Here is a 27,664-nt window from a genome sequence, read left to right as displayed (position 1 = left end):
TAAAGGTAAAGGGACCCCTGACCATTAGGTCCAGTCATGACCGACTCTGGGGTTGCGGCGCTCATCTCACTTTATTGGCCAAGGGAGCCGGCATGCAGCTTCCGGGTCATGTGGCCAACAGGACTAAGCCGCTTCTGGTGAACCAGAGCAGTGCACGGAAACGCCATTTACCTTCCCACCAGAGCGGTACCTATTTATCTACTTGCATTTTGAGGTGCTTTCCAACTGCTAAGTTGGCAGGAGCAGGGACCGAGCAACGGGAGCTCACCCCGTCACGGGGATTCGAACTGCCGACCTTCTGATCGGCAAGTCCTAGGCTCTGTGGTTTAACCCACAGCGCCACCCGTGTCCTGACTATGACTTACATATGACTTAATTTTGTTATGTACATTTTTATAAATTTTTATTTATTGCTTATGACTACTTTTGATATAATTTCATAACCTTTTTCCCTTTTCCCTCTTGCCACCTGGATAACATAAGTCCTCATCCAAAGCTACTATCTTAGGTTAACCAAAAAGTTATGTAGCGCAAGATTTATCTTTGTAAGGATGCAAATCTTCTCATATTGCAAGCTGCCTTGAACATGGATTCGACCAGGGAAATGTGTTGTGCAAATAAGCGATGTGGAAGAAGATGGTGGAGAGTGCGACTGAAGGGCAAGGAGGAAGGCAAAGAGACACACACGCACAGCCAAGTGGGCAGCCCCCTCTTAACACCCACATATTGCACATTGTGCAGACTCCGGCAGCCTGGAGATGCGCAGGCCAGCGGCCGAGGAAGCATAGCGAGCAACTCAGAAGAAAGACACGTCTGGCCCGAGGGCTTTGAGTCAGTCAGACAGGAGACTTTATTTCATTATTTAGCACAGTATATTCTCAGCATTGCTTCAGAATGTGACAGGCAGCCTTCCGAGAGGGAGAGGCTCCCCTGCCCACAGGCGAAGGGCCACAGCCTGTGCTGGACTTGCGCAAGCCGGGCTGAGTGGGGAGGGGTCCAGTCGAGGGGAAAGGCCACTAGCACCCTAGCGGGGGCCTCAGCGTATGGATGCTGCCCAGGGAAACCATGAAGCAGGCTGGGTCCCAAAGTGCCAACCTCCCTGGTGCCAGGTGGGCATGGCTCTCCCAGAAGAGACCCATGGGCCAAATCAAAAGCCCTGGTACGAATCCAGACTGAAATCTGGTTAGCTGGGGGAGGGGTTAGGGCAAGCCCCCCCCCCCTTGACACAAGGAGGCAATTGTCTTGCATTGTGTCTCTGGGGAGTGAAATGGCAGGCTGGGCCTCAGGCTTGCTCCCCAGAGTCGCTCACGCCCTGGATGGATGAGGCCCTGCTCGGCTCTCCATCTTCCGTCTCCTCCTCTGCCTGCCTCTCTTTAGCGGCTCACCTGCAGGGAGCCCCCCAACTGAGGAAGGAGGCCTGGGACCTCCAAGAGCCCCACTTGAGAAGAGTCTGGCTTCAGCCCCAGATGGTTCAGAATTCAGAATCAAGCAAGGGACCAGCAGGCAGGACTTGGCCTTCCTTCCCCCTGGCTTGGTCTCTAACCCCCTAACTGGGAAGCCCCCCCTCTGCCCCCCACATCTCAGGAAACACACCCCACTTCATGAAGCTTTGTAAATCCCAGGGGCCCCACTTTCCCCCCTCCCCCACAAGCTATTTTTATAATGAAAATCTAACGCTTAGGACAATAAACAAGCTATTTCTTAGCAGCAGCGGCAACAGTTTCTTCCCCCATCCCAACCCCAACATGTTGTGGAATACATACAGCCCCCCCTTTGTCATCCTGGTGTGAGTCGAGGGAGGGAAGCGGTTGGGAGGTCCAGTCCCAGGAGACACCAGGCGCGGAGCCATCCTCCTTCTCCCAACACAGAGCGGGAGCTGGTGCCTCCCATGTGCCCATTCTTCAAGCTGGGCATCTTGTTGTCTGTCAGAGCAAAAGCCTGAAAGGGATATCAGCCTCCAGAGGAAAACACAGCTCCACCTCTTGGCTTCTGCAGGCAATTTAGGAACCCCCAAAGAAAGAGACCCTTTTAGTGGATGGGGAACCTGCTGCCTTGCCTTTCACTCCTCTGCCAGGTATAGAGGTGCTGGGGGGGCACACGGGGAGAGCTTTCACCAGCAGCCAGCCATGGCAGCGGGGTCTCCAGGGTTCATGGCGTGCAACTCTTGGTGGGAGCTGGGGAGGTGCAGAGAAGCTGGCACCCGCCTGCCCACCTCTCCCTCCTTCACGCTCCTCCCACCCCGCCCCAGCCTTAGCTGAGGACATCCAGGTAGACAGGGGGCGCCTTGACCAGGGTCTGCAGCTGGCTGTGGATGTCCTTCATGCTCTGCCGCTGCTGCGGCTCTCTCTGCCAGCAGCTCTGCATGATGTCGTAGACCTCTGAGGGGCACGTCCGGGGCCTCTCCAGCTCACGCCCCTGGGTGATGCATTCAATAGCCTGGGGGTGGGGGGGGGGAGAAGGGGGAAAGATGGAGGGTGAAACTCAGGCATTTGCCCCTGAGAGAGACATGACTGCCTTCTCTGCTCTGGCTGGGCTCTGCCTCTGTTTCTTCCTGTCCATAATGAAAGGAACTTCTCAGCATGCTCAGCCAATACCCACAGATGGGCAAATTAGGACGCCCCACTGAAGGCCATTGGAACTTCAACTGGGTGCCCAAGTGAGACTGTTGGGGTGGGTGGGAGATGGGCTGTTAGCTCTCCTAAAAGGCTTCCAGGTTTACCAATATGCTTGAAATCCTCTGGACCTGAATTAGGTAATCTGTGGGTCTTCCTAGCCTGACCTGTGTGCTGTGCTTTGGCTTCCTCAGATTTCAGAGGTGGCTCACAGGGCTGGCAGGGAGGAGACACACATTCCTCCCTCCCTCTTATGGGAGGGGGTGCAGCTGAAATCACAAGTGCATGATTGCTAGACAGTCACAAACAGGGCAATGGCACTACGGAGTTTCAGAACCTGTATAGAGGGGACTCTATGATGTCATAACTGCAAAGCTGGTGGTGGGGAAAAGACCATGGTTCCCTATACTGTACACTTTTTCCTAACTGCATTTTGCTCTCCTCCAGACACCAATCTTCCGTTTGAACTGGACTATGGATTCAAGGATTATCGTCTGCCTAATTTTTATCACTGTATCTGTTGAATCCTGGCATTTGATGTGAGTAAACTTTGTATTTTTCTTGTTTGCTAAACCACCTGGGAGTGATTTCTTTGTTAAAAGGGAAACATAAAACAGAGAGAAGATAATCCAAGTCTGCCAAAAGCATGCTTGGATATCATAATTGTTCTAGAAAGTTATGCAACCTTGTCCTAATAGCTTCTAGAGATAAGCTACATACAGATGGCGATTTTTAACTCTGCTGAAATAGATATTTGCATTTGCACACAAGTGAGGGAGGATAATTACTAAATAAAATATCCTCTCCTACTCATCTAAATCCATCCAGCACCTCTGTCCTTGAAAAGCATCTTTGAAAAGATGAGGCTAGCTCTACACACACACACACACACACCCACCCACACACACACACACACACACACACACACACCCCTCTCTCTGCCTGCATGACTCTTCCTCCGCCCCACCCTTTACCTCCGTGTTGGAGAGTTGGTACCAGGGCTGCTTGCCATAGGTGAAAATCTCCCAGAGGACCACCCCAAAGCTCCAGATGTCACTCTCTGTTGTGAATTTCCGGTACAGGATGCTCTCTGGGGGCATCCAGCGGATGGGCAGCATTGTCCGGCCCCCAACCTGTGCAGGAGGCAAAATGGGCAGAGGGTCAGCAGGAGGGAGAAAATGAAAGGGGGATGTTGAGGATGAAGAGGAGGAACTGGGACTGTGAGGAAGGCACAAGTGAGCCCCCCACCCCATCCAATCCATTGTATCTTAGCAGAAGTCTGGAGCAGAAAGCAGGCAGGCCATCATCCGCCAGGTGCAGTTTGTGAGCAATGCCAACTGTCAGCTCTCTTGAAGGGCCAGGCCAAGCCACTGGGCTACCTGAGCAAAGTACAAGATGGCCACCCCCTCCCCTATTCTGCATCCAGAAACTGGCTGGACAGGCAGGTGAGCCTGAGCTCCAGGAATGGTAGCAGCGTAGCATCTTCCGCTGTGCCTGAGGCAGCCATCTAGCTTGTGGGAGATGGGGCAGGGCAGGCTGTGAGGCACATGTAGCCCCCTTCCGCAGAAGGCAATGGCTGGGGTGGGGGGCTTAAGAGGAGCAGCAGCCAAGGAGGGGTTGCCAGAGCCAGCTGCTTGAGGTAGGTAGTTGTCTCACTTTGCTGAACCGTTGGGCTGGCTACTTCCAGGCAGGCAGCTCTTTCTGGATAGCAAAAGGAGAGAGATCCCCTCCTAGGTCCACCATGGACCTCGCCTGCGGCAAGAGCCTCCCCACTTCCTTGCAAATGGATGGTGGAGAACCCTCCCTCCCCTGCAGCCAGGAGTCCGTACTGGGCCCGGCCTTTGCGGAGAGGTCCGGTCTCAAACACTCAGTCCCGACTTGGGAGAGTTCCTGTAAGAGCACTTAAGGGGAAGCCTTTGCTACTCGGCTTCTCCAGGCATTGGGAAGCCAGGAACTTTCCAGTCTGCTTCCTGCTCAGACTTTCCCCACAACTGCTCTTCTCCCCCCACTCCACCCCGCTTTTAATTAACCGTTTAATGGCAGCTCCCCTCCCTGCCTGCCAGGCCTCCCATCTTTCCACCGGCTAAGTGCTCCAAGGTTTTTTCCATTGTAGGCCCCATTAAAAATGAATAGGGGTCCAGGGCAGAAGCTAAAAGGGAAAAAGATAATTGGGAGTGGCCCCTTTGGACTCCCGGCCTGTCAGGGAGGTGAATCCCTTCAGAGCCCTTGAGGGAAAAGCGGTCAGGAGCCCCTGGGAGCCCCGCAGGAGGGGACCAACTTGAGCCAGCCAGGAAGAAAACCATGTGTGTGTGTTTCCTGCTGGCAAGCTCTGGCCTTCACTATCTTTGCCAGAGTGGATGAGCCATGACCCCACTGAGGCTGCTGCTGCTGCTGCTGCTGCTGCTGGGGAGACCTCAGGCAGAGAAACAGCCTCTCTGCAGGGGCCTCCTAAGAGAAGAGGGGGTGGAAGGGAGGGATTTGCAGAGTGGGAGCCGAGGATGCAAGTCAGAGGAGGAGGAAGACAAAGCGGCAGGATCTGGAACAGAAGGGCCCCTGCCTGGCAGAGGAGACTCTGGCAAAGGCTGCAGAGGGGGGGGGGTGCCTGGCCCTCAGAGACCGTTTCCCTTCTGCACTTACCCGGTAGTAGTCGGTGCTGTAGATGTCCCTGGACATGCCAAAGTCCCCAATCTTCACCACCAGGTTGTGGCCCACCAGGCAGTTCCGCGTTGCCAGGTCCCGGTGGACAAAGTGCAGGGAGGCCAAGTAGACCATCCCGGAGGCGATCTGAGTGGCCACCTGCAGCATCTGGCCAAGGTTCAGCTGGCCAAAGGACTGTCCGTTCCCATTGTCCAGGATCTTGGCATCAGGTCCGTGGGACCTGCAGGGAAGGAGGGTCAAATGCCAAGGCAGTGGATCATACCCACACCCACACTGGGTAGAACCTCAGTGGCTGCTTGGACATGGGGCATGCACAGAGTTCATTCCTCAATGCAGATTTGGTTGTACAGCACTAAAAGTGAACCTCAGTTTAGTTTCCTGGCTTGTGGGCTACATGTCTGAAGTGACCAAAGGCCGCCAGGTGAAGTTGCCAGCATTTCCGTTAAGCGCCTTACTCTCTAGCGTGTGGCTGCACCTGCTGCCTGTGCAAATGGGCCCTTGGTGACCCTGGAGAGAATGGGAGGTGGGCAAGAGGGTGGCAAATGGGTCCCCCTGTGCGCCAGGAGGGTCACGCTCACCCTGGAGAGGAGGAGACCAGACCAAAAGGGGCCCCTCTCCCAGCTCCTTGTTCCCCAGCCACTAGCCAGCCAGGAGCCCACCCCCCAAGGAAGCCCACCAGGGGCTGGGCATGAAGGTGGAGGGCAGGGCTCCCTTAAAGAGGGTTGATCCCCACGCCCCAAGGTGGTCTTGCCCTTGATGCTAAGCCTGGCAGACAATGGCAGGTGAAGTGGCTGCGGCGAGAAGCCCAGGTCTCCCGTAAAGCGCAGCCATTAATGCCAAGTCTCATAACCATAAGCGCCCCATCCGTGCGTCTCTGAGCCTGTCCTGGGGATGCTAATCGGGGCCGTTGGCAGCTCCTGTCTATTGGCAATACCTGGGGGGCCAATCGAAAGAGACTCTGCTTATTCCAGCTGATGGCCAATCCCCCTCAATTTGAGCCTCTCAGACAGCTAATCTAATCAATATTGCAAGGGAAGATTGCATTAGCTGGGGGAGGGGGACGTCTAAGCTGCTGCTGCAGTAATGGAGTGGGGGAGGGGGAGCGGGAGGCAGCATTCGGGGAGGTGGGGGTGGCTCTGAGAAGAGGATCAGGCTGGGACATTTCAGTGCAGCAACAACAACAACAACAAAAGGAAGAGGGAAGGAAAGTCTCTTTTGCAGGGGCGTCTGGGAGGAGAGGCACCTCTGCCCAGTCCAGGTGCACACCAAGCAGGTGCCAGTCTCTGTGCAAGGCGCACCTGAAGCAAAGGTGGCAAAGCTGGACTGCGCGTCCAGCATCCTTGGGGCAGCTGCTGCAAAGCTCAGGCAACTGTCCACATTGCACAAGCTTCTGGCTCACTAGCTTGGGGGGGGGGTCTGTGGGTTATGTAAGCTCTTGGCTCATCCATGGACACTTGATCCTGGGCTGTGAGGGAGTGTGCACACTTGTGCAAGAGAGAGACACTGGGTTGTTGCTGCTGGGGACGGCCCAAGACATTTTGGCACCTGAGGCAAACCACCAAACGGCATCTCCCTCCATGCCAGGAAAGAAGGAGGGCAGGAATATCTACATCAGGAACAACGGGGCAATGAAGATCCACATTGGGATCTGGTGCCCCTATGGATCCTGCTGCCCTCATCTCATGGGTGGACCAGCCCTGGTTGCCTCCAGAGTCCTGCACTGAGCAAACACAGTGAAATCAGTGGCTGCGGATAATTTCAGCCTGTTGATTTCTAGGCCTGCAGTGAGCAGGACCTGGCTGGATACGATCCTGTGTGCTCGCATCTAATGCCCATGCCTGGGGTGTATTGCAGCCCAGGCGCCTGGCAGCTTCTCTCCCTCCCTCAGCCTAAGGCACCTTTTGTGCTGAACCAAGAGAGAGGGGCAGAAAGAGCTGGCATGTCCAGGACACCCTGACCTGTGTGGGCTGAAGGACTGCTACGGAATGCTGAAAAATGGCCAGGTCTCAAAAAGGGCACCAATATATCACCCTATTGCACTTGTGCTTGGCCATTTGCACTGCATTCCAGCCTATTTCTGGGCCCATCTCAAAATGTTGGTGCTTCCATAGACCTGCCTGGTCCATAAGACCATCTGCTGAGACACATCCCCCATGAGGGGAGGCAGGGGGCTCCTGTAGGGAGCGCCTACTCAGTGGTGGTGCCAGTTATCAGCTGCCCCACCATGAGGGGCCCACATTGTGGTCTTTCTTATGCCGGATGAAAAGCTTTCTCATTTCCCAGTCTTCCTGGTTTTAAAGACATCAGTGGCTTTTAGACATCAGGAGCTAGTGGCTTCATTTCAATGTGATGACTAGAGGTGTTCTGTTATTTTCTTTTTTGGGTCTGTCTTTGGCTCTGTTGATCTGTTGTCAGAGCCAGACTGATACCCAGAGAGAACTTGCTGCAAGACAGACCCAAAAAAGAAAATAACAGAACACCTCTAGTCATCACATACAGCTCCCAAGTTAAAACAGTACAACGCATCATCAGAGACCTACAACCTCTCCTGGACAATGACAGTTCTCTTTCTCAAGCTCTGGGAGGAAGACCTTTCATTGCCTACAGACAGCCACCCAATCTTAAACAACTCCTAACCCACAATAATACTACAACCAGACTTAACACGGACACTGGCACCAGAGCCTGCAATAAACCCAGATGCCAACTTTGCTGCCACATACACCCGGACAACACCATTACTGGCCCCAACAACATCACACATACCATCTCGGGACTATTTAATTGCTCATCGTCTAATATTGTGTATGCCATCAAATGCCAACAGTGTCCTTCAGCTCTCTATATTGGACAAACAGGCCAAACCTTACGCCAAAGAATAAACGGACATAAATCAGACATCAAGAATCACAAAACAGAGAAACCAGTAGGAGAACACTTCAATCTCCCAGGACATTCTATACAAGATCTCAAAGTAGCTGTTTTACTACAAAGGAGTTTCAGAAATAGACTGGAAAGAGAAGCTGCTGAATTGCAACTCATTACCAAACTTAAAACCATGGAGAGACCTGGTCTCAACAGAGACATTAGATTCTTATCTCATTATACATGACTAGCTATTTTTCACCTTCTCACCCCTTGCCTTTTCCTGTAAGACCTATTGCAGTCGTTAAGAGTCGTCAACAGGCTCATCTCAGCTATCTGCCAATCACCCATTCCCACCACCCTTCTGAGTAATACCCCTCCCCACCTTCTCACTATATAGAAGGATCTGGCAACTTCTGTTTCAGTGTATCTGAAGAAGTGTGCATGCACACGAAAGCTCATACCAAGAACTAACTTAGTTGGTCTTTAAGGTGCTACTGGAAGGAATTTTTTTATTTTGACTATGGCAGACCAACACGGCTACCTATCTGTAACTGGTACATTTTATGGGTTTGTTTTGTTCCTAAATTGTATGTTGCCAAAAAGAAAGAAAGAAGTATTGCTGATGGGCATTGGAAACTTGTGCTATAAACAAAATGGCTGGGGAAACCAAGCCAGATGGACGGGGTATAAGTAATAAATCATTCTTATTCTTATTCTTATTCTTATAAAATGAAACAAGGACACAGAAGCTGCCACCACGTCCAGCAGGGTCTGGCCCCCTCCCTCTGGCCTTGCCAGCCCAGTGCTCCCTCCCTGCAGTCAGCCAACCTGAGGAAGCGGTTGAGGTCTCCGTGCTTCATGTACTCAAAGACCATGACGAGGGGCTCCCCGTCGGTGCAGACCCCGTAGAACTTGACGATGTGCTCATGCTGCAGGACTGTCAGCAGCTCTGCTTCACGCTGGAAGTCCAGGCGGGCGTTCTCTGTGGCTTCCTTCAGGGTCTGGGGAAGGAAGGTGAGCTGGGTTCATTACAGGAGCAGCAGCAAGAGGAGGCTCTGCTGCAAGGGCAGGAAGGGCACAGTGCCGGAGGGAGTGGGGGACACAACCATCTCACTCTAGAGGCAGAGATGCACAGGCCTGAACAATTTAGCTGGTAGGAACCCCAGCTTGAAGTTCATGGGAACTGGACAAACACTTTGGAAAACCTGCCCTGAATTTAGGGAGAACTGCCACCCTCGCCTGCCTTGACAGGGGTCCATTCGGCTCACCTTGACGGCCACCAGCATCTTCTCCTGAACAGAGCTGAGGTTGTAGCACTCAGCCAGGAAGACTTTGCCAAAGGCTCCCTCTCCCAGCTCCCACTTCAGGACGATGTCCCTGCGCTTGATGTGGTGGACACCTGTGCAGAGGAGAAAGGGAGCTCTGAGTCCAAAGTGGGAGGCTGAGAGAAACTCTCATGGGGTATGCAGAGCTCCTGAGGATCCCACCTTGGCTAACCCGCCCCATGGCCTGGCTCTCAGATACTAGCACGGGAGAGGATGACAGAGCAGACAGGGCTGCCTGCCATCTAAAGGGTCAAGGGGGGGCATGAGGATGCCCTACTATTTGTTCCACCGGCTAAATCCCTTTGCAGTGGGACTTTGGGGGTACATCCGCAGCTCCCGCTGGGCTTACATTGCAGCCCCCTCCCCTATCCTAGACACGCTCCATTGCCACACTGGCCCACCCCTTTCCAGCAAAATCTGCCTATGCATTGAAATACCCACATGAAAGGCCCCACCCCGCAGAAGAATTGCTCCATCCATGGGGCAATCCAGGCACTCACAGGCATTGCAGAAGTACTGGGGGTTCTCGATGAAGTTGGTCTTGAGGGCGTCCAGCTTGCTCTCCGCAGAGGAAAGGGGGCTGCTGCCCCAGTTCATGAACTGCAGGGATATGGCCAGGTCATCCTCTTGCGCCAACACAGCTGACCCTGTGAGATGGAAGCCATGAGACTCTGACACAAGCACCTTCCGCCCCAGGGCAGGCCAGATGGGGTGGGGTGTTCAAAACCCCAGCTCTCTGCCTGGAAAAACAATGAGCTTGCCTACCTGGGGAGGAAGGTCTCCTGTGCTGAAAAATGCTATGCGCACGCAGAGTTTTATCCCACCATCCCAAGTGCCACAGAAGAAGCAAAATAAAAAAAGCTTTTGGCATGCCCATAAATTCCCTTGTGGAGGGGTGGGGGCTCAATAAATTTTAGAGTAACAACTGAGGTCAGGCAGGAAGTTGTCTTCCCTGTGGAATCAGTGCTGGGATAGAGCTCACCTTGCCCAGCAAATCCCCCTGGGGGAACCCGTGAGCCCTAGGCCAGGGACCAAGGCACATGGGGGGGGGCCTTCACACAAGGCCTCTTGGCCAGGGAAGCTCCCTGCCTCCTGGGCTGCTGGGCAGGTGGGCCTCCTGGATGCTTTTAGCCTGATGGTCGTCAGCTTCTGCGGGCCCACGAAATGCTCAAGGCAAGGCGGCAAAAGGAGCAGGAGCCCCTCCTGCTCCCCCCTCCCTTCGCTGCTCTGAGTGGGAGGCATTGGCAAGGGAGCAGTAACCGGAGCGTTTAAGCCTCCAGTAATTACCGTGAGAGGGTCCATAACCAGCAAGCCTTCCCCCCCATGCATCTTCATCAACGTCAGGGCAAGGATGCCTGGCTGCAGGAGCCTGGCAGGAGTGGGAGGAGGTGGGGAGAGAAAGTGACTCGAGATCTATAGGGCTGGTGGCTGGGGAGTTGGCAGGGATGGGGGGGGGGGCTCCAAAGGCAGAGAAAAGTCTGGAGAGTCAACATCAGAGTCAGCCAAATGGCATGTGCAAAGAGGCAGCCTCCTCTTCCAGGATAGGGGACCAGATCCACCCCACAGAAAGGAGCAATAGGAAGCCACTGGGCTCCATCCTGCTCTGCATTCTCGAAAATAACCAACAGCAAGCAGGGAAGCCAGCAGGCACTGAGCTTGGGACCTACCATGGAGTTCCAGCCTTTCTTCCTAGAAAGACCCTGCAGGTCTCTCTGGCATCTGACTCTCTGTCAGCTCTCCCCACTTGTAAGCTGCCCCCCATGGCCAGTGTTAGAAACTGGGGTAGGAATGCTAGGATCCATGTGACCTGTGGGACCTAGGTTGTGGGCATCAAAACAAAATGTCTAGGTGCCTTTTTTCCTTTTTTTGCTGCCACACTACCAGACCAGCCAGCCCTGCAGCAAAAAATAAAGATGCTGAGGGTGAATGGGGGGGGGGCACTTTCAGCCAGTGCTCACTTCACCAGCACCCAGAAACTCACACAAACCCCAGTGATCTGAATGCAGCCCTCTCCCTCTGGGGGCACTGCAGTGGGGGTGGGGGCACAGTGAAGAGGCTGGTCTTGCAGCCCACCCTCAGTTCAGTAGGCACAGGCCCATCCACCTAGCCAGTCCAACTGGGCGGGGGATTTGAGCTCTGCCCCTGCTGCTGCTGTGACATCTGGCTGCACAACAACAAGTGTCTGCTTCTCTGCCCCCCCTCCCCACCCCTCCCTGCTGCCATTCCTGCCCCCCTGGGGGTGATCCAGGCAGATCAAACCCATTTACAGCCTGAATCAATTCCAGCAGTGAATTAGCAGCTGATGCCTGCCTGAAGGGGGAGGGAGAGGAAGGCTAATGAAATGGGGGAGGAGATGGAGGGAACCAGCTCAGCCTCCACCACCTTCCATTCCTTCAAGCGGGGTGCAGCTCCCTTGCTCCCCACAGCACAATAATTTAGGTGGCCAAGGAAGGGTGGAGGTAGCCACTGCAGACTGCGTGGTTGGGAAAGGTCCACAATGAAATCTCAGAGAGGCCAAAGTTGGGGGTGAAGCACAGCTTCTCATGGAAAGTGGTGGGGGAACATCCAGCCGCCCTGGGACTTGGTTGCTCCTGCTTCCTCCTGTCCTTCCAAAGAGCAGGTGTTGGTATAACAAAGGTCAGGGCTCTGATTAGTATCTATTTAGCCACAATAGCTCAATGGAACCTCCAGCTTCAGAGATAGTCTATCTTTTGAGCTCCAGTTGCAGGACAATAAGCAGAGGGAGGGAGGGGGCTTCTGTCTCTTCAAGCATTTCTCATGGGCTTCCCAAAAGCACCAGAGGAAAGCAGGTGTTGGTCCTGTGCTTACAATACAGCTCCCTAGAGCTTCCCCAGTGAGCCCTCCTGACACCCAGCCACAGGAGCCACAGGCAGGCAGGTCACGCAGAGGAAGGAGAACCGCCCCTGTCCTCCTGGCTCCACTGGCACAATGGAAGCCTTTTGTTTGGGTGCTGAGCAAGACCCCTGGTCCCGTTAGCAGCTGGCAAAGGGGGTGGAGAGGAGGGAGGCACCCACACCTCAGAGGCCGAGCAGGAGGAGGGCTGAGGGGGGCTTACGGTTAATTCCGAACTTGGAGTGCTGCCCACACTTGTTGAGGATGATCAGCATGATGGAGAGGAAGAGGCAGGCACAGACTGCCAGGACCACGGCCACCGAGATCTGGAGGAGGAACAAGGGAACCATCAGTACCCCAGAAAAGCCAAAGGGTCCAGCCAACCACAGTGGCCAACCAGGTGCAGGAAACCGGGTGCCAGTGGGTCATGTGAGGAGCTGCGAAAAAGCCCTTCAATGGCCGTCTGGCCTCAAGGCCCAAAGGAGCAGGCAGAGCTGGCAGCACACCAGAGCCAGGGAATTTCCATCCTGTGTCCAGGAACTCCTGCCTGTGGCCTCCTTTGTTGTCACTTTGCACATGCTCAAAGGCATGCCTTCCTTTAACATCAGCTCAAATGTTCTCGGCTGCGCAGGTCCCCACCTGGCCTGCTTGGCTCATATGAAGCCCTGGGTGAGATCCATGTGCCCAACTGCCAAAGCTGGACGGGCCGCTCTGTAGCCATGGCTCCACCATCACTTATGTAAGCCCAGACCTGTGCCCACTCGCCCCACACAGCTGGTCCCCAGGCCTCACCCCAATGGTGTGCTCCTCAGGAGTCTCCACTGGCCCTCCACGCTCAGTGCTGTTCATGTCACCTTTTCCTGGGGGCAAAAGAAGAAGCAGGAGAGGGAGGTTACGCCGTTCACTCAGACTTCACATGGAGGCCTCCAGGATGCAACCCAGATGGCCCCACATCTGTCAGGGGCCTCCTTGGGGTCTGCCTCTCCTGGCACAGATGCCCCCTGGCTAAGATGGACGAGACAAGGCACAAAGACAGTTTTGCCGCTCCTGAACTCCAAAGCTGCAGCTCAGTGGCTCATTTCTCATGCTGAGGTAGGTGTCTTCCCCCCACCACCATCTAGGGTGTTCTGTGGCCCCCTTCTCCCCCCAGCCCTGTTGCAAAGGGACCTGCACATTCTTCCCAAATACTCACCCACTGGCGATAGGGAGACTAAGGCAGCAGTAAAAAGAAATAAGAGGAGGGAGACCTCAGTTAGCCTCTGGAGGCCACAGTTGCAGATACCCCACCCCTTGGTGACCCACAAGCACAGTGGAGGAGTGAGGGGGCTGGTGTGGCTGAGCCCCATGCCCGCCATGGGTGTTCCTGCCCCATTTCCCCCATCCAAACCAAAAGAGGGATCTTTTCTCCAAAGCCAGTGCAGCAGCTGCACAGCAGGCCCTTCCTCCTCCTCCTCCTCCTCCTCTGGTTTTAAGGCAAGCTTTGGGGTCACCTCACAGGAGAGAGCCCCGTACCAGGAATGGGATCCTCTGGACGAATGCCCACCCCAGGGGGGTCCATGAAGTGCTGGTAGGTGGTGCAGGAGTCGTTGCCCAGCTCGTTGCGCACCAGCAGTGTGTAGTTGCCATTGGAGACGTGTGTGGGGTTGTCGAAGGTCAGGCACCCATGGACCTTTGTGGTGTTCTTCTCCTCGGGGAAGAAGTTGGTGTACATGAAGTCATTCTCATGCAGGGCTTCGCCGTCCAGCTGCCACCAGATGTGGGGTTTGGGGTTGCCGTTCACAATGAAGGGGATGCAGTCCTTGTGGAACTGTCGCAGGACGGAGCCCACCTCAACAACCACGGCAGGAACTGGGGAGACAGCGGGGGGTGGGGAGCCAGAGCCTCTGAGGTGGGAGCAGCCACTGTGCCCATCTCCTCTCCTGGGACCCCGGGGGGGGGGCTTCCAGTCAGGGGGCTTCATATTGCAAATGGGTGGGGATTGGAAGCCACAGCAACAGCACATATTGGATTGAATGGGGATGGAGGGGGAGAGAACTTTGGATGCTGGCAACATTTCTGTGTCTGTATGAGCAGGATCCCTCCCACCTGGAAGCCCCTTAAACCCAGATCTAACTGCTGGATGAAGAGTTAAGCCAGAATTATGGGATCAGCCCAGTGACATTTTATGTTTTGTATTTCTGTTTCGTTCTTGATTTTTTTAAAAAAAGGATTGTTACACTGTGTGTGTGTGTGTGTGTGTGTGTGTGTGTGTGTGTGCCTCCCAGACCATATCCTTTATTTATTTTGACCTCTCATTTGCACGAAGCTCTCTACAAGAGTCCCATAACATTCTTATGTCTGCTTTCTCCAATTGCAAAGAGCTTTTCATGTAGGGGAACATTTTAAAAAGTCACTCCCCTCCAAGACTTAGCCTGAAACAAGAGAGGCACCTCATTCTGCTGCATGTTTCAAGGTGGCCACACGTACCCTGCCCTAGGAGCCGATTCTCTGTCAGACCCCTGCAGCCAGAAATAGCCCTTTGAGTTTCAAAGGGGCCCTCAGACCAGCAGGCCCTTCTCCAGGCTGGCTGGATGCACCCGAGAAATGGCCCTAGAGCCACAGGCCCCCTCCCCTGGAAGGGCAGCTGGTGCTGGACACCCACTCAGCCTGGGAGGGAGGCCCCTCCCAGAGGGAAAAGACCAAGAAGGCTGCAGGAGACAGATGAACTCTCTTACACGTCACATTCAGCTGGGCCACATCCTCTGCAAGTCCAGCTTCATTCTCTGCCTGGCAGGTGATATTCTGGAGGTTGAAGTCAGAGGAGACGTTCCAGATCTGCAGCTGGAGTTCAGACTCAGACTTCTGCATGGACAGATGAGATGCTCACATTGAACATGTGGCTGAACCAATGAAGTTGGATAGAGAAAGGCTGGTCACACACTACAGCCCCCCCCCCAGTACCCGCCCTCCAAGCCCTGCTATAAAGCTTGGAGTGACTGAGGGATAATCAGCTTCCTAGAGGAGGTCAGTCAGTCATGGACTGGACTTTGCCTCTTTAGCCCCAATTCCTGTTCTCCTCTCTGGCACATGGTGGCCTCTGGGGACAAGGCCACTTGCCCATCCAGGTTGGTACTTGCCTGGGTGATGCGGGGAGGAAGGTCCATCCAGACGTTCGGCAGCAACCAGCGCACATCTGGCCGAGGCTCTCCAGTGAAATTGCAGGTCAGGGTGACGCTCTCTCCCTCTCCCAGGGGCTCCTGGTTGTACTCAATCCAGACCCTCGGGAATTCTGCCCCAAGAGAAGGGACAGAGCAGAGGTGGCTGAAGGCAGGCTCTGGCCCGCAACATCCTGCCCCAGGGAGGAAGCTGCCTGGTGGCTCAGATGGGCCCCCAGATGTGGCACAAAACAGGGGCCATGGGAGATGGCCCCACATAGCTCCTTACTCACTCACCACAGCCTGCAATGGTCATGTTAGCCACAGGGATCACCTTCTCGCCCTCTGCCACACAGTGAAGGGACTGGTTGCCCAAGGACTCGGTCTGCCTGCTCTCCTGCCACACCTGCAGCCACCGGAGGCGGCAGGTGCACTGGAGAGGGTTCCCGATCAGCACCCTGTGGGTGGGGGGGGGAGAAAGGGGGGAGGTCACGGGCAGTTCAGACTCAGGCAGTGGCCCCAAACTCTGAATGACAAGCTCTACCAAACCCTGCAGAAAACTCTGAAGAGGAGGTGTGGCCATCCCAAGAGCATCCATTTCCTCATTAAAAAACAAAAAGACCCCACCAGTTTCCAGCCCTTTGGGGAGGTTTAAAAACACGGCATGAGTGCCCCCTGGCCCTGTTGCAAGAGCTGTTTTATCCTAGCCAGAAATAGGAGGACAAAAGTCTGCTTCCTCTCCCCTCTCCTCTTAACATGAAGTGGATCTTCAGAACTGCGTCATGGGACAGGACAGAACTTTGGGTCATTATTCCAAATTAATGAAGCCAGAAGAAAGCAAGGGCACCACCAGGAGGGAGCTGGCGGATGACTTGGCCTGGGGAGATTCACAGCTGCAGTCCATGCAGAGACATGGATGGGGTGGGAGCAGCAGGAGGGGGGTGCTTCCTTCTGCAGGTGTAGGAATCATAGAATTGTAAATTTGGAAGGAACTGCAATCCCCTGCAAAAAAGGAGTTTGTCGGGCATTTTACACCAGCTGAAATTCTCCTTTCCACCAAAGGAGCAGGAGTCCACCCAACATTGCATCTTTTCAGCTGGCCACCCAGCCACCACTGACCACAGTGACTCCCAGGGGAGGGTGCCTCAGTTTCTCTCCAGCAACATGATTCAAGTGGCCACAAAGGTGTTTAAGCCCTTGAAACCTTGAGGTCAGGATGCTTGCAAAGCAGCACAGTCTCTCGCTCCCCTCCTGATGCTTCCTATGAACAAATCAGCAGAGCTGCCCCCTCTTCCCCCTTTGAAAAAGACCTCAAAACCTCAGTAGCACCAGCAGGAGGGCACTGCACATGGGAAAGGGGTTTGGCCCTGAAGCACCACAGCTCTCCCAAATGCCCCGTCCAGAAGGGGCCAATGGGAGGAGACTTACAGCTCCTGGAGATGGAGGTGGTGGAAGAGCCTCCAGGACAGGAAGCGCAGCTGGTTGTAGGCCAGGTTCCTGCACGGGGACAGAGAGAAAGAGAAGCCTCGTTTGCCTTGGGATGGGCCTCTGCCTGTCTCTGCTAGTGTACGACAGGCAGAAGTTAAACAGGTGCAGGGGCTCCTGGCTGAAACTGCCCCAGGTACCGCCACCAGAAGAATTGTTAACTGCAGGCCATCTCTCTCTCTGCTGCAGTGATTGTTTTGCTGACAGAAGCTGGGAAACAGGTCCAGGCTGAACCTTGGGTGCTTGGGAGCAATGTCCCCCTCCCTTTAGAGCCTTGCAGGCTCCCTGCTGGATCAGGCCAAGGGAGCCCGTCTAATCCAGCCTCCTGTCCGCACAGTGGCCAGCCAGAAGCCTCCAAGCGGGACCCGGTTGCAACACAAACACTCCCCTCTGCGGGTTCCAGCAACTAGGATTCAGAAGCATTTGCTGCCTCTGACTGGAGGCAGAGCATGGCCATTGTGACTCGTAGCCCTAGGGAGCTTTTTCTCCTCTATGAATTTGTCCAGTCCCCTGTTAAAGCCCTCCTGGCTGATGGCCATCATTTCAGCCAGGATCTTAACAAGGAAAGCCCAAAGAGCAGGAAGCCAGTTTCAGCCCCCCTCCCACCCCAGCTGATCTCCCAGGGCCAACAATGCCTGTTCCTCTGAGCCCCATATTGGATCTGGGCAGGAAGCTGGGGGTGGGGGGTGGGCTGCCAGCCGCTGGCCATGAGCTGCATGGGAGCAAATCAATATCCCCGTGTTGTCCAGGGACATTAACACTAACTATGATAAACAGTGTCCTCCCAGCCCAGGGCTGCAACGAACATGCCGGGGAGGGCAGGGAGAGAAAAGCTGGAGGTGGGGGCAGTCAGGGAGGAGGAGGCTGGGGTCTCCATCCACTCCATGTCCATGGTCTGTGGGAGAGAGACAGCTTGTTCGGGGAGGGGGCTGTTCTTGGATGAGGGGTGGGGTGGCCCCTCTGCATCCCACTGCATCCCTTATATGTGGGGCAGCCCCTCACCACAAAGACAGAGCTGACACCTGCTTCGGCAAACTGGCTATAGCCAGGGTCCACCCTGCCTGTTGACTGGCCATGGCTCAGCCTGCCTGTCAAGCATTTGCCCAAACCAGACTGGGAGGCCACATGGGGCAAAGGGCCCTCAGGGGCCAGGGGACCGCTCTTGGTGACTTTCCCCTGATCCACCTGCTCTCCATCTCTACTGGGGCAAAGAAGCGCCTCGGAAGGTGCTGGAAAGGGGAGAGGTTTGCATTTGAGGGAGGGGCTTCCCGCAAGCCTCACAGGAGACCCTGAGTGGGAGCAGAAGACAGTCAGGTTCTTGAGAGGGAAGCCCTGGTGATGGGCTGCCTTCCCTTCTTCACCTCCACCATAGCAAAGTTCATCTGCCCAGCAGTTTCCTGCTGCCTCCATCCACGTCACCACAATCCCAAAAAAGAACAACTTGCTAAGCAAGTCTCCAGTGGTGGTGTAGTGGTTAAGAGCGGTAGTCACGTAATCTGGGAAACCGGGTTCGTGTCTCCACTCCTCCACATGCAGCTGCTGGGTGACCTTGGGCCAGTCACACTTCTGTGAAGTCTCTCAGCCCCACTCACCTCACAGAGTGTTTGTTGTGGGGGAGGAAGGGAAAGGAGAATGTTAGCCGCTTTGAGACTCCTGAAGGGGAGTGAAAGGCGGGATATCAAATCCAAACTCTTCTTCTTCTTCTTCCAGTACTGAGCCTGAAGAACAGGAGCTCCCCTGGCCCCATCCCAACTGACGTTCCAAGCAAGGAAATTGGGAGTGGAAGGGGAATCACAAGGTAGGTGGCTGAAATTCCCAGAAACAACTCCAAGAGTTTGGTGGTGGCTGCTCCTTTGCAGCCTGAGGGGGAAATGGAGGCCCAGGGCAGAGGAGCCCAAGCAGTCCTGTCCTCCCCACGAAGAGGCACAGTCTGCCCTGCACTGGGCAATGCAAAGGTGTGGACTTGGGAAGTGCTTGTGGCTGAGGAGCCAGGTACTTACACATGCGTCAGGTTCAGGCTGCCTCTGAAGGTGTCTGGTGCAATGAACTGCAGCTGCGTCCTTGAAATGGTTCTGCAACAAATGAGCAAAGTCAGTCGGAGCGCAGCTGGCCAGGAAGCCGCCACCCCACGAAACCCAAAGTCTCCGTTGCAGTGGCCTGTTTTTGCTGCAGCAACACTTCTGTCCCTCCATGCCTGTCTGGGCCCAGGAAGGCAGTGCCACCTCAGGAGAGGCAATGGCCAAACGTCCCTGGCCTCAGCAGGATGGAGCACAGGATGGAAGCAGGCCAGTCGCAGGCGGGTGGAGTGGAGAGTGCTCCTGAGAGTGGGGCTCCTGAAGCCATAGTAGGGTCCTTGCCATGCATGTCAGGGGGGCTGGTAAGAGGGCAGATGGTGCTGTGTGGGGCTGGGAGTGGTGAGGCTCTTCCATGGGGCTCTCTGCCCTCACCTTAGAAAATGACACTGGAGGAATTTTCATCCTCAGCAATGGGAGGAAATTTCCCAAGACACCCTGGGGCAGGGTGAGGCTGTTCACTCTCTCCTCTCTGCAACCCGGTCCTGACATCATTCCCAAGAAACAGGTGCCTCCAGTGAAGCGCCACTGAAGCCCACCTGTGCTTCAGAGAGTCCTCATGGACCCTCAGGCTTAGGTACCTGCCCTGAATCTGGGGCACCTGCGCCAGGGCTCCTCCTGTTTGCTCAGCATGGAGGGGGGCATTTCCTTCCCCTTCCTCCAAAGCTGCCTGAAATGGAGGAGGTGCAGAAGGAGGTGGGGTGGAAGCAGACCAGGAGCTGGAAGGGAAGCAAAAGCAAAGCTACACACTCTCTGCTGTGGCAGAAACGCCTCACTCTCTCTGCCCAAAGGAGAACACCACACACTTCCAGCCGCCTCCTTGGCCTCCTCACAGACCCCCCAACTGGAGCACCAAGCAGCCAAGGACTCACAGGTTCTTCAGCTCTCGAGGATTCTTCATGTCATCCTGAGTCAAGTTTGTCAGACCAATCTGGTTCTCAATGACTCTGTGAAGGAGAGGAGCCTGTCAAGCCATATTCATGCTGTGTCATGATTAAATGCTTGCCTAATAACAAGTCTGAATAAACATTCTTTCTGCGGCACCCCGTGGGGCTCAGAAGCCCAGTTATGTCACCCCTTGCCTGCTCCCCACTGCACCAGAGCTGCTGAAACAGCTTATCCAGAGAAGGCCTGTGTACACATTCAGGCTTGCCCCCCCCCCAAAAAAAGTCTGTTCACTGTGAAGTTGTCAAATTTTAGTTTATGGTTTATTTTTATTTTATTTTGACTTGAAAGAAAACTAAAAAACCATTTATGTCCTAATAAGGCCATTTTACTAAGAAGAGGGGAAAGCAACCAGCAAGAAATTGAGCCTGAAGGGAAACATAGGAAGCCATTACCTTGAACAGTGGTACCTCGGGTTACATACGCTTCAGGTTACAGACGCTTCAGGTTACAGACTCTGCTAACCCAGAAATAGTACCTCGGGTTAAGAACTTTGCTTCAGGATAAGAACAGAAATCGTGCTTTGGCGGCACAGCGGCAGCAGGAGGCCCCATTAGCTAAAGTGGTGCTTCAGGTTAAGAACAGTTTCAGGTTAAGAATGGACCTCCGGAATGAATTAAGTACTTAACCCGAGGTACCACTGTACTGAGATAGACTGAACTGGTCCATCTAACACAGCATTGCCTACACCGACTGGCAGCAGCTCTTCAGGAGTTGCATCCACCACTGATTCTGCTCAGAGTAAACCAATTGTAATAAATGGACAGTAGTAACTGGTGCATCCATTTCAGAGGGTCTACTCTGAGAAGAACTTTGTTGGCTACAACCTCATTTTTTGAGAAGCTGGGAAATGGTTGTGGGGCTTTCTGCTCCGGCCACTGAGCTGTGTGGATCTTCCTTCCCTGGCACTGCCTCTTCTCTTCCCGCCCAGCACCCCTGCAGCCTTGCCAGCTTCTCCTTGAGTTCCCTCTGCAAGCACAAGGCAGCCCCCCTCCGCTGCTGAACAGGCAAAGGCTGCATGAATTGAAGGGAGGAGAGAAGAAGAGGCTTCAATATCAAGACTGGCTGGCGGGGGGGGGGCAGACACGGACCCCTTGGCTCTGTTGTGACAGACAGGCTGGGAACCGCAACAGAGCAGAGGATGCCCCTTGAGGGATTTCACTCGCACCCAGGGCAACCTCCACTGCAGTCTCTCCAGAAAACCTCCCCGAGTATTGGATCAAAAGAAGCCCAGTGGGGCTTTGGCAATGCCCTGGGATGGACAGGCCTGCTGCAACAGAAGCCCACAGGATGTGGCCTGACAGTTTCCCTCGCACATTGCTGAATCGCACCCAGAATCTTACAAGCGAAGTGGATAGAGATCTGCTATGTTTGCTTATTCAGATAAGTCTGTTCCACAGAGCTGCCCTTGCATCTCTCGCTGTTAGTGCGATGATCATTATTCCCATTTGGGGGTGGGAGGAGCAGTCCACACTTTCTCCCTTGCACCTTTTCTGACCAGGCTGTGAGGCGTGAAGGCTGCTCTCTGCAAGAGCCTTTCCACCTGGCCAAGGGGACGGGCCCAGACTCACCCAGCTCTACTCAAGAGGCCCCTGGGAGACCGGAGGGACATCACTATGCCTGACAACAAATCCTAATTATTGGATTCTTTTGCCCTATCTTTTTGTGCTTGCTTAACAGCTGTGTCATGCTCATAATATTTTATTCTCTTGTTAATTATGCGCATTTTATAAATGTGCATTTTATATTTGAAATGTTTCAGATTTTGTTTTTGTTTTGTGTTAAATATGTATTCTGTAGTTGACTTCCTTTGTAATGTTTTATTTTGAAATCTTTGAGATGGTATTTTAGTCTCCTGTTAATTGTGTTGCTTTGATTGTGTAATTTATATTTTACTTTCTTCAGAAATGTTTGATTCTGCATTGTTTTGTTGATGTTTAATATGCTGTAAACCGCTTTGAGATTTTTCTTAAAAATATAAAGCGGTATAGAAATGATGAAATAATAATAATAATAATAATAATAATAATACAGTAATAGTAACAACAACAACAAAAGCTGATTCACTGGTGACCCACCCAAAAGTGGTCCCAGTGGCTGCTTGGATGCAGTTTAGGCCACAACACACTCTTTGAGCTTCCCTGGATAGAAAGTGGTTTCTAGTCTAACTTATTCAAGCATATTAGAGAACTTGGAGTTGCTTAAGGAATAGGGGGCAGCAGAAAAATCCCAGAGCACCCTTCACAGCACCTTCAAGTGGGGAGAGATTTCTAAGAGAAAAGGCAAACTATTTCTAAGCCTCTTTAAATCATGTTCTGCTTCTGGTGCCACATGTGACTAATGGTCACTGGCATGACTAGTCGTCTCCCGCCTGTGAATGGGAGTGGCATCGCCCACATTTGCCCAGCCTGCAGCTGGCGTCTGTCCCCCATAGATCTTCCAGGAATGTTTCTCCCAGCCACAGCCAGTGGGGGATAATTGATGGACCCTTGGAGAGAAGATTGTAATGGCCCATCAGCTGCCCTCCATTTATAGCACAGAAGATGGAGAAGAGCTATTAGCAAAGTCTCCGACAAGGAGGCCTCAGGGGCTGCAGCATCAGGGCAGGGGGACCGCCACACCCCTGAACAGCAAAGTCAGATGCAGATCACACACTCCCTTCCTCGCTCCTGCAAAGAAGTCTTTGTGTTGCTGCACCTAGAAAGGAGTTGGGCTGGCTGGCCCCAGCCCTACAAGAGGCTGGATTTTCTAGCGTTCTTCAGGTGTGCATGTAGGTGAGCTCCCCATATGTCCATTAGGGTGGTATGCAAAATTTGCCAATTTAAGGGTGAACAGAATACCTGTACAAGTCAAACTGGACAGCTGGCATGGTTACAACCTCCAGTTCTAAAATCAGCATGATAATGATTAACTTTTCTCAGTTGGCTTTCCCTAGAAAGCACAAATATTAATGCACACAGATTTCCATTCTGCTGAAATCATACATTAAACAGTTTTCAGCTCTTTCATTATAAAGAATAAAATCTAACCTAAGGGAAAACATGACAAAAGCTATTGAGGTGTCGTCTTTTAAAATCCTTGAGGGTGTTCCAATAAGAGCAGTTTCCAAGTAAAGCTTTGAATTTGTTTGAATATAACACACGCCAAAGCTGCAGTTCTCTGCACATTTACCCAGAGTGCTTTCCATTGAAATAATTTTACTTTTCTGAGTAGTAGGAACCCCACAGGGATCGTGCAGGTCCCGGGGGCGGTGCACTCCCCCCCACTCCTCTTCCTCCGCCTTCCATCAGCTTCGGCTGGTGGTCCAGCTGTGCCTAACATCTGTTGTCTTATGCTCTGGTAACCTCTAGGTTAGATTATTCTGCAGTGTATTACACATAAGGCTACCACTTAAGATAGTTCAGAAGCTTCAACTAGTGCAGAATTCAGCAACTAGGTTGCTCATCTGGTCAAGATCCCTTCTCTTGATATGAATCTACTCAGACCCTGAGCTCATCATCTGAGGCCCTTCTTCATGTGCTACCTCTGCAAGAGGTGGGTGGCAATGTGAGAATGGGCCTTTTCTGCAATGGCTCCCCATTTTGTGGAATGTTCTTCCCATGGAGGCTTGCCTGGCTTGCCCGGAACCTTCATTACATATCTTTAGGTGCCAGGTGGAAATGTTTCTCTTTAACCATATAAATTCTTCTTCTTCTTCTTCCCAGGGCTTGGACTGATTAACATTCTGTGGCCTTTTAAATGTTTTTGTGGGAGGGAGAGGGGTTATTGGTTTGTTTTTGTTTATGTTTTATTATGTATTTTGTGTTCTCATTTAGTATTTTTATGCTGTGGACTGCCCTATCATCTTTGGATGAAGGGCAGTATACACATTTTTAATAATAATAATAATAATAATAATAATAATAATAATAATAATAGAAAAAGGCAGGGGTGGGGGCCCTATTCTTCTCACCCTCCACTCCATACCTTCCCTTTGACGAAGACAGCACAAATACTTGGGGAGTGGGGGTTCAGAGTTTCTAAGATAGTTCAAAAAAAATGGTGTGTTGGGTAGCCTGAAAGCTCTGTGGTCAGCTTGGGCAAAAACTGAGAATTCACTTTTGGGAAATGTATTCATGACATTTTTATGCTGCCTGATAAATTGACATTCTCAGGGGAGGACACTTATAAGTAAAAACAATTAAAATCCAAACAACATTTTAAAGCGAGAGGTAGAAAATCTACAGCAACACATCCAAACCATTTAGTGCATCCATCAAATTAAAAATGGGATCACATCTCCTAAGTTATTTGAAAGACCTGGGTGAACAGAAAGGCCTTCGTCTGGTACAAAAAGGACTAACGAAATAGATACAGTTAAAAGGTGGAATGAAGTTTGTAATAAACAGGAATTGTGATTTCTTATTTCTGTGCTATTCTGCCCCCACAAAGGTGTTGGGCCTGTCTTACAAAGGTCCTTCTAGCTGCCAATTCATCTGCCTCCTCTTTCTCCCAGGCACCTGCAAATCAGAGTCAAACTGTCTCTGGACTCAGAGGATGCATTGAGGGGTCATCTCTGATATCCCTCTGGAATTTATGGGATGCATTTGAAATGTGTACTAAGTCTTTGGCTGTTGCCACATCTTGTATGAGGGACTTCCATAGGTTCTTATTGGTGTGTGAAGAATTTATTCTACCTAGTGCAATTGTCAAACAAGGTGAAGCCACCTGTTAATTAGTCTTTTCTCTAAACTGCAGCACCCCCACCCCAGCCTTCCTCTGTGTGGAAAGTGCTCCAGCCCAGAGATTGTTTTGGTTGTGCCTTTCCAGCTTGCTTTGGGTTCTCTCCTTCTGGAGCCATGACTAGGCATGGGATAACCAGAATCACTGCACCACAGATAGATAGCATGGTGTTTGTTCTGCCTGTTGGACTGTCAGCGCCATCCTTAACTATTCCCATTGCCGACACTGCCTCTTTCACAACCCCATTAAACTGAGCAGCCCTCCCCCCCCCTGCACTCTTGGACTAACTGAGACACCGTTAGGCTACCATCTTGGCCATGCCATCATTAAAATAGTTCACAGAGGGAGAGGGTTGGATGCCAAGCTGGGATGAAGGCGAGAGGAAGGGGACTCCTCTAGCATCCTTTCCTGGGTGGTTTTTCCAGGAAACAGCCTCTCTCTCTCTCTCTCTCTCTCTCTCTCTCCAGGCAGGGCTGACGCACTTTCCCATCCCGGCAGCAAAGGGCGAGGTGGGGGCAACACTCCTCAGGGGAGTCAGAGTTGCCCGCAAACACATCGTGAGCAGCCAGGCTACTTCCTGGACCTGAGCTGGCATCAGCCAGGGAGTCTCTAGGAAAAGGATCGGCAGCCTTGAGGCCCAGGCGGGCTCCCAGTAGGACGACTGGGACCAGGAGGAGCAAAAGAGCAGCGCATTTCATTGAGCAATATTACTTATCACACTGTGAAGTAATATTGGCTAGGGAAGCTAATGTGCTTGGGCGGTAGTGGATCCTGGATGTTGTCTGCAGATGTTGCACAGCTAAACTACAGATTAAGCTACAGATGTTGCACAGCTAAAGCCACTAGGCATACCTCCCCCCTCCCCAGCAGCCGTTGCCATGTCCTGCTGCTTCCTACCCTTTACCTTCCTACCGCTCGGCCAGCCTATCATTGCCCTTTGCTCAGGAACCCCAGAGTATTTGGAGACTGCGGCTTCTTCCGCCGCCTCTGTCCGTCCCTCGGCCGCTGGCCGGCCGCCCTCCCCCAGCGAAGAAGCCAGGCCGGCTCTGCCTGCCTCTGTCCGGCTCGCCCCTCGCTGGGCTTAACCGCAGGTCCCTCTTGGGGCCGGTTTATGACGGACAGAAGCGCAGCAGTCCCCGTCCAAGTCCCATTGTAAGGAAGTGGCTTGGAAAGGCTCGCTGACATCCTCCGACTGCAGGGCTGCCGGTCCACCTCTGAGCTGCTCTGGAAGCGCTCCTGGCCGAAGGAGACGCAGCCATAGTCCGAGGGCCGCAGCGAGCAAGTCGAAGTTGCTCCTCGCTTGGCCAGAATAATAGATTCGTAGAATCGCAAAGTTAGAAGGGACCCCGAGGGTCATCTAGTCCGACCTCCTGCAATGCAGGAATCTCAGCTAAAGCATCCATGACAGATGGCCTTTCGACCTCTGTTTAAAAACTTCTAACGCCTTCGAGGGAGTCCACTGTCGAACAACTCTTCCCATCAGAAAGTTCGTCCTGATGTTTAGTCGGAATCTCCTTCCTGTAACTTGAATCCATTGGTTAGGCTCCTAGCCTCGGGAGCAGGGAAAAACAAGGCAGGAGAAGAGGCACCTCGGCAGAGAGGGCGGCACCAGGCAGGCAGGCAGGCATGCAGTAGCCTCTCTCTGCCCCTAGTATTCTGCTCACTGTCCCACTTGCCCCAATTCAGCTTTCTCAGTTTCTGTCTGCGTATTGCGAGCCTCTCCTGAGTTTTGCTACCATGTCGGAATGAGCATCCCGTGCCTTTAAGCGTGGGCATTGCACACGCAGGGGTTTCTTCGGGAGGGGGGAAAGTGGAGCTGTGATGGCGTGGGCCGCCCCCGCCCCCCGTTATCCCATACAAGGACGTGCCTGTTGTATAGGAGAAGAAAGGTGCGTGTGTGCTTGGAGGGAGGGAGACGCCTGCGAAGACGGTAGGAGAGGAGAGAGCGCACCTGTTTGCGCAAAGGGACAGATCACTTTAAGTCGCCCCCCCCCCCGCAATCCCAATTCCAAGTAGGCTGCATTCGCTTTTTCCAACAGGAGTTGCAATTTTGGTCCAATAATAAAAAGCTTAAACCTATTCTTTGATGTTAAGATAATGCTGTTCAGAAGATGTAATAGAAAATTACTGTTCCATGCCGGTTCTATTTCCATTCAAGGAAGTGCTCAGTGGAGGCGCTTACCCAAGGTGAGCGCCTTCCTAAATAGGGCTGTTCTTTGGTGGCATTTTGGTTCTGGGTTCTCCACCCCTTAAAGATTTCTCATGGGGGGGGTCATCATTGGGTAGAGGCTTATTCAAACTCATCTTGTGCTGTAAGAGCATGCAGTGGGTCAAGATGTGCATACACTTGCCCCCCAACCCTATTGTATAGACGTTTATTTAGGGTGGGTGTGTACATCTCTGATTTTTAAAAAATAAGAGACAACTTAGATACTAGATTCGCATTCTCTCACTTTTAGGAAGATCCCTTAAACCTCTACCGGCTCCCTGTGATCCTAGAGATGTTTTTCCCCAGCTTGCTTTGCAGGAAATGTGTCAGTCAGAGGTCCAAATTCTCTGGAGGCAAAGGCACCCCAACTTTGGCTGCGCCCTTCTACTAGGAACTCATGGAGGAGTTAGGCAGGAGTTGCAGAACCCCCATCCCGTTCCCATCATACCTACCCACAGGAAGCCGCCCCCGGGCAACACTCACATTTCTGTGAAGTTCTCCAAGCCCCGCAGCTGCGCCAAGTTCTGGATGGTGTTGGGCTCCTGGCAGAACAAGGTGTTCATGTAGCACCTGCACTGCTCCAGGCAGGGCGAGGCGGCGCTCCGAGGCAGGAGCAACCCGGCCAGGCAGAGGAGCATCCCTGCACAGCCCCAGAGCATCCTTCGTTCACGGAGAGGCATCCTCGGCTGGCGGCTCAGAAAGTCCCGCGGCTCCCCATCCGCCGCCACCCAACCGAGCAGCCTCGTCCGGCCCGGTTCTGCTCTCTCGCTGAGCCTCTTCC

The 27,664-nt window shown here is 53.1% G+C and overlaps 1 protein-coding gene across 2 annotated transcripts; it reads right to left on the bottom strand.

Moving 5' to 3' along the window:
* Window positions 1-826: 826 nt before the first annotated feature.
* NTRK1 (neurotrophic receptor tyrosine kinase 1) lies at window positions 827-27,664 on the bottom strand. Of its 2 annotated transcripts, XM_083477042.1 has the most exons (17): window positions 27,367-27,661; window positions 19,880-19,954; window positions 18,936-19,007; window positions 16,879-16,947; window positions 15,748-15,908; window positions 15,433-15,584; window positions 15,031-15,157; window positions 13,829-14,164; window positions 13,509-13,526; window positions 13,109-13,176; window positions 12,540-12,642; window positions 9,964-10,110; window positions 9,407-9,537; window positions 8,967-9,139; window positions 5,250-5,490; window positions 3,587-3,745; window positions 827-2,436 (listed from the first exon to the last, which is right to left on the bottom strand). In XM_083477042.1, exons 1-17 carry the CDS (start codon window positions 27,561-27,563, stop codon window positions 2,251-2,253), a joined length of 2,415 nt encoding a protein of 804 aa, XP_083333168.1. In that variant the 5' UTR covers window positions 27,564-27,661; the 3' UTR covers window positions 827-2,250. The 2 variants fall into 2 exon arrangements, with proteins under 2 accessions (XP_083333168.1, XP_083333167.1); XM_083477041.1 differs by lacking the exon at window positions 13,509-13,526 and having other exon boundaries at window positions 27,367-27,664.

This window comes from Podarcis liolepis (assembly GCF_965112155.1).
Source record: "Podarcis liolepis genome assembly, chromosome: 15".
NCBI classification, from domain to species: Eukaryota; Metazoa; Chordata; class Lepidosauria; order Squamata; family Lacertidae; genus Podarcis; species Podarcis liolepis.
The sequence above is the reverse complement of the archived record's forward strand: the minus strand, read 5'-3'. Positions and strand labels throughout refer to the sequence as shown.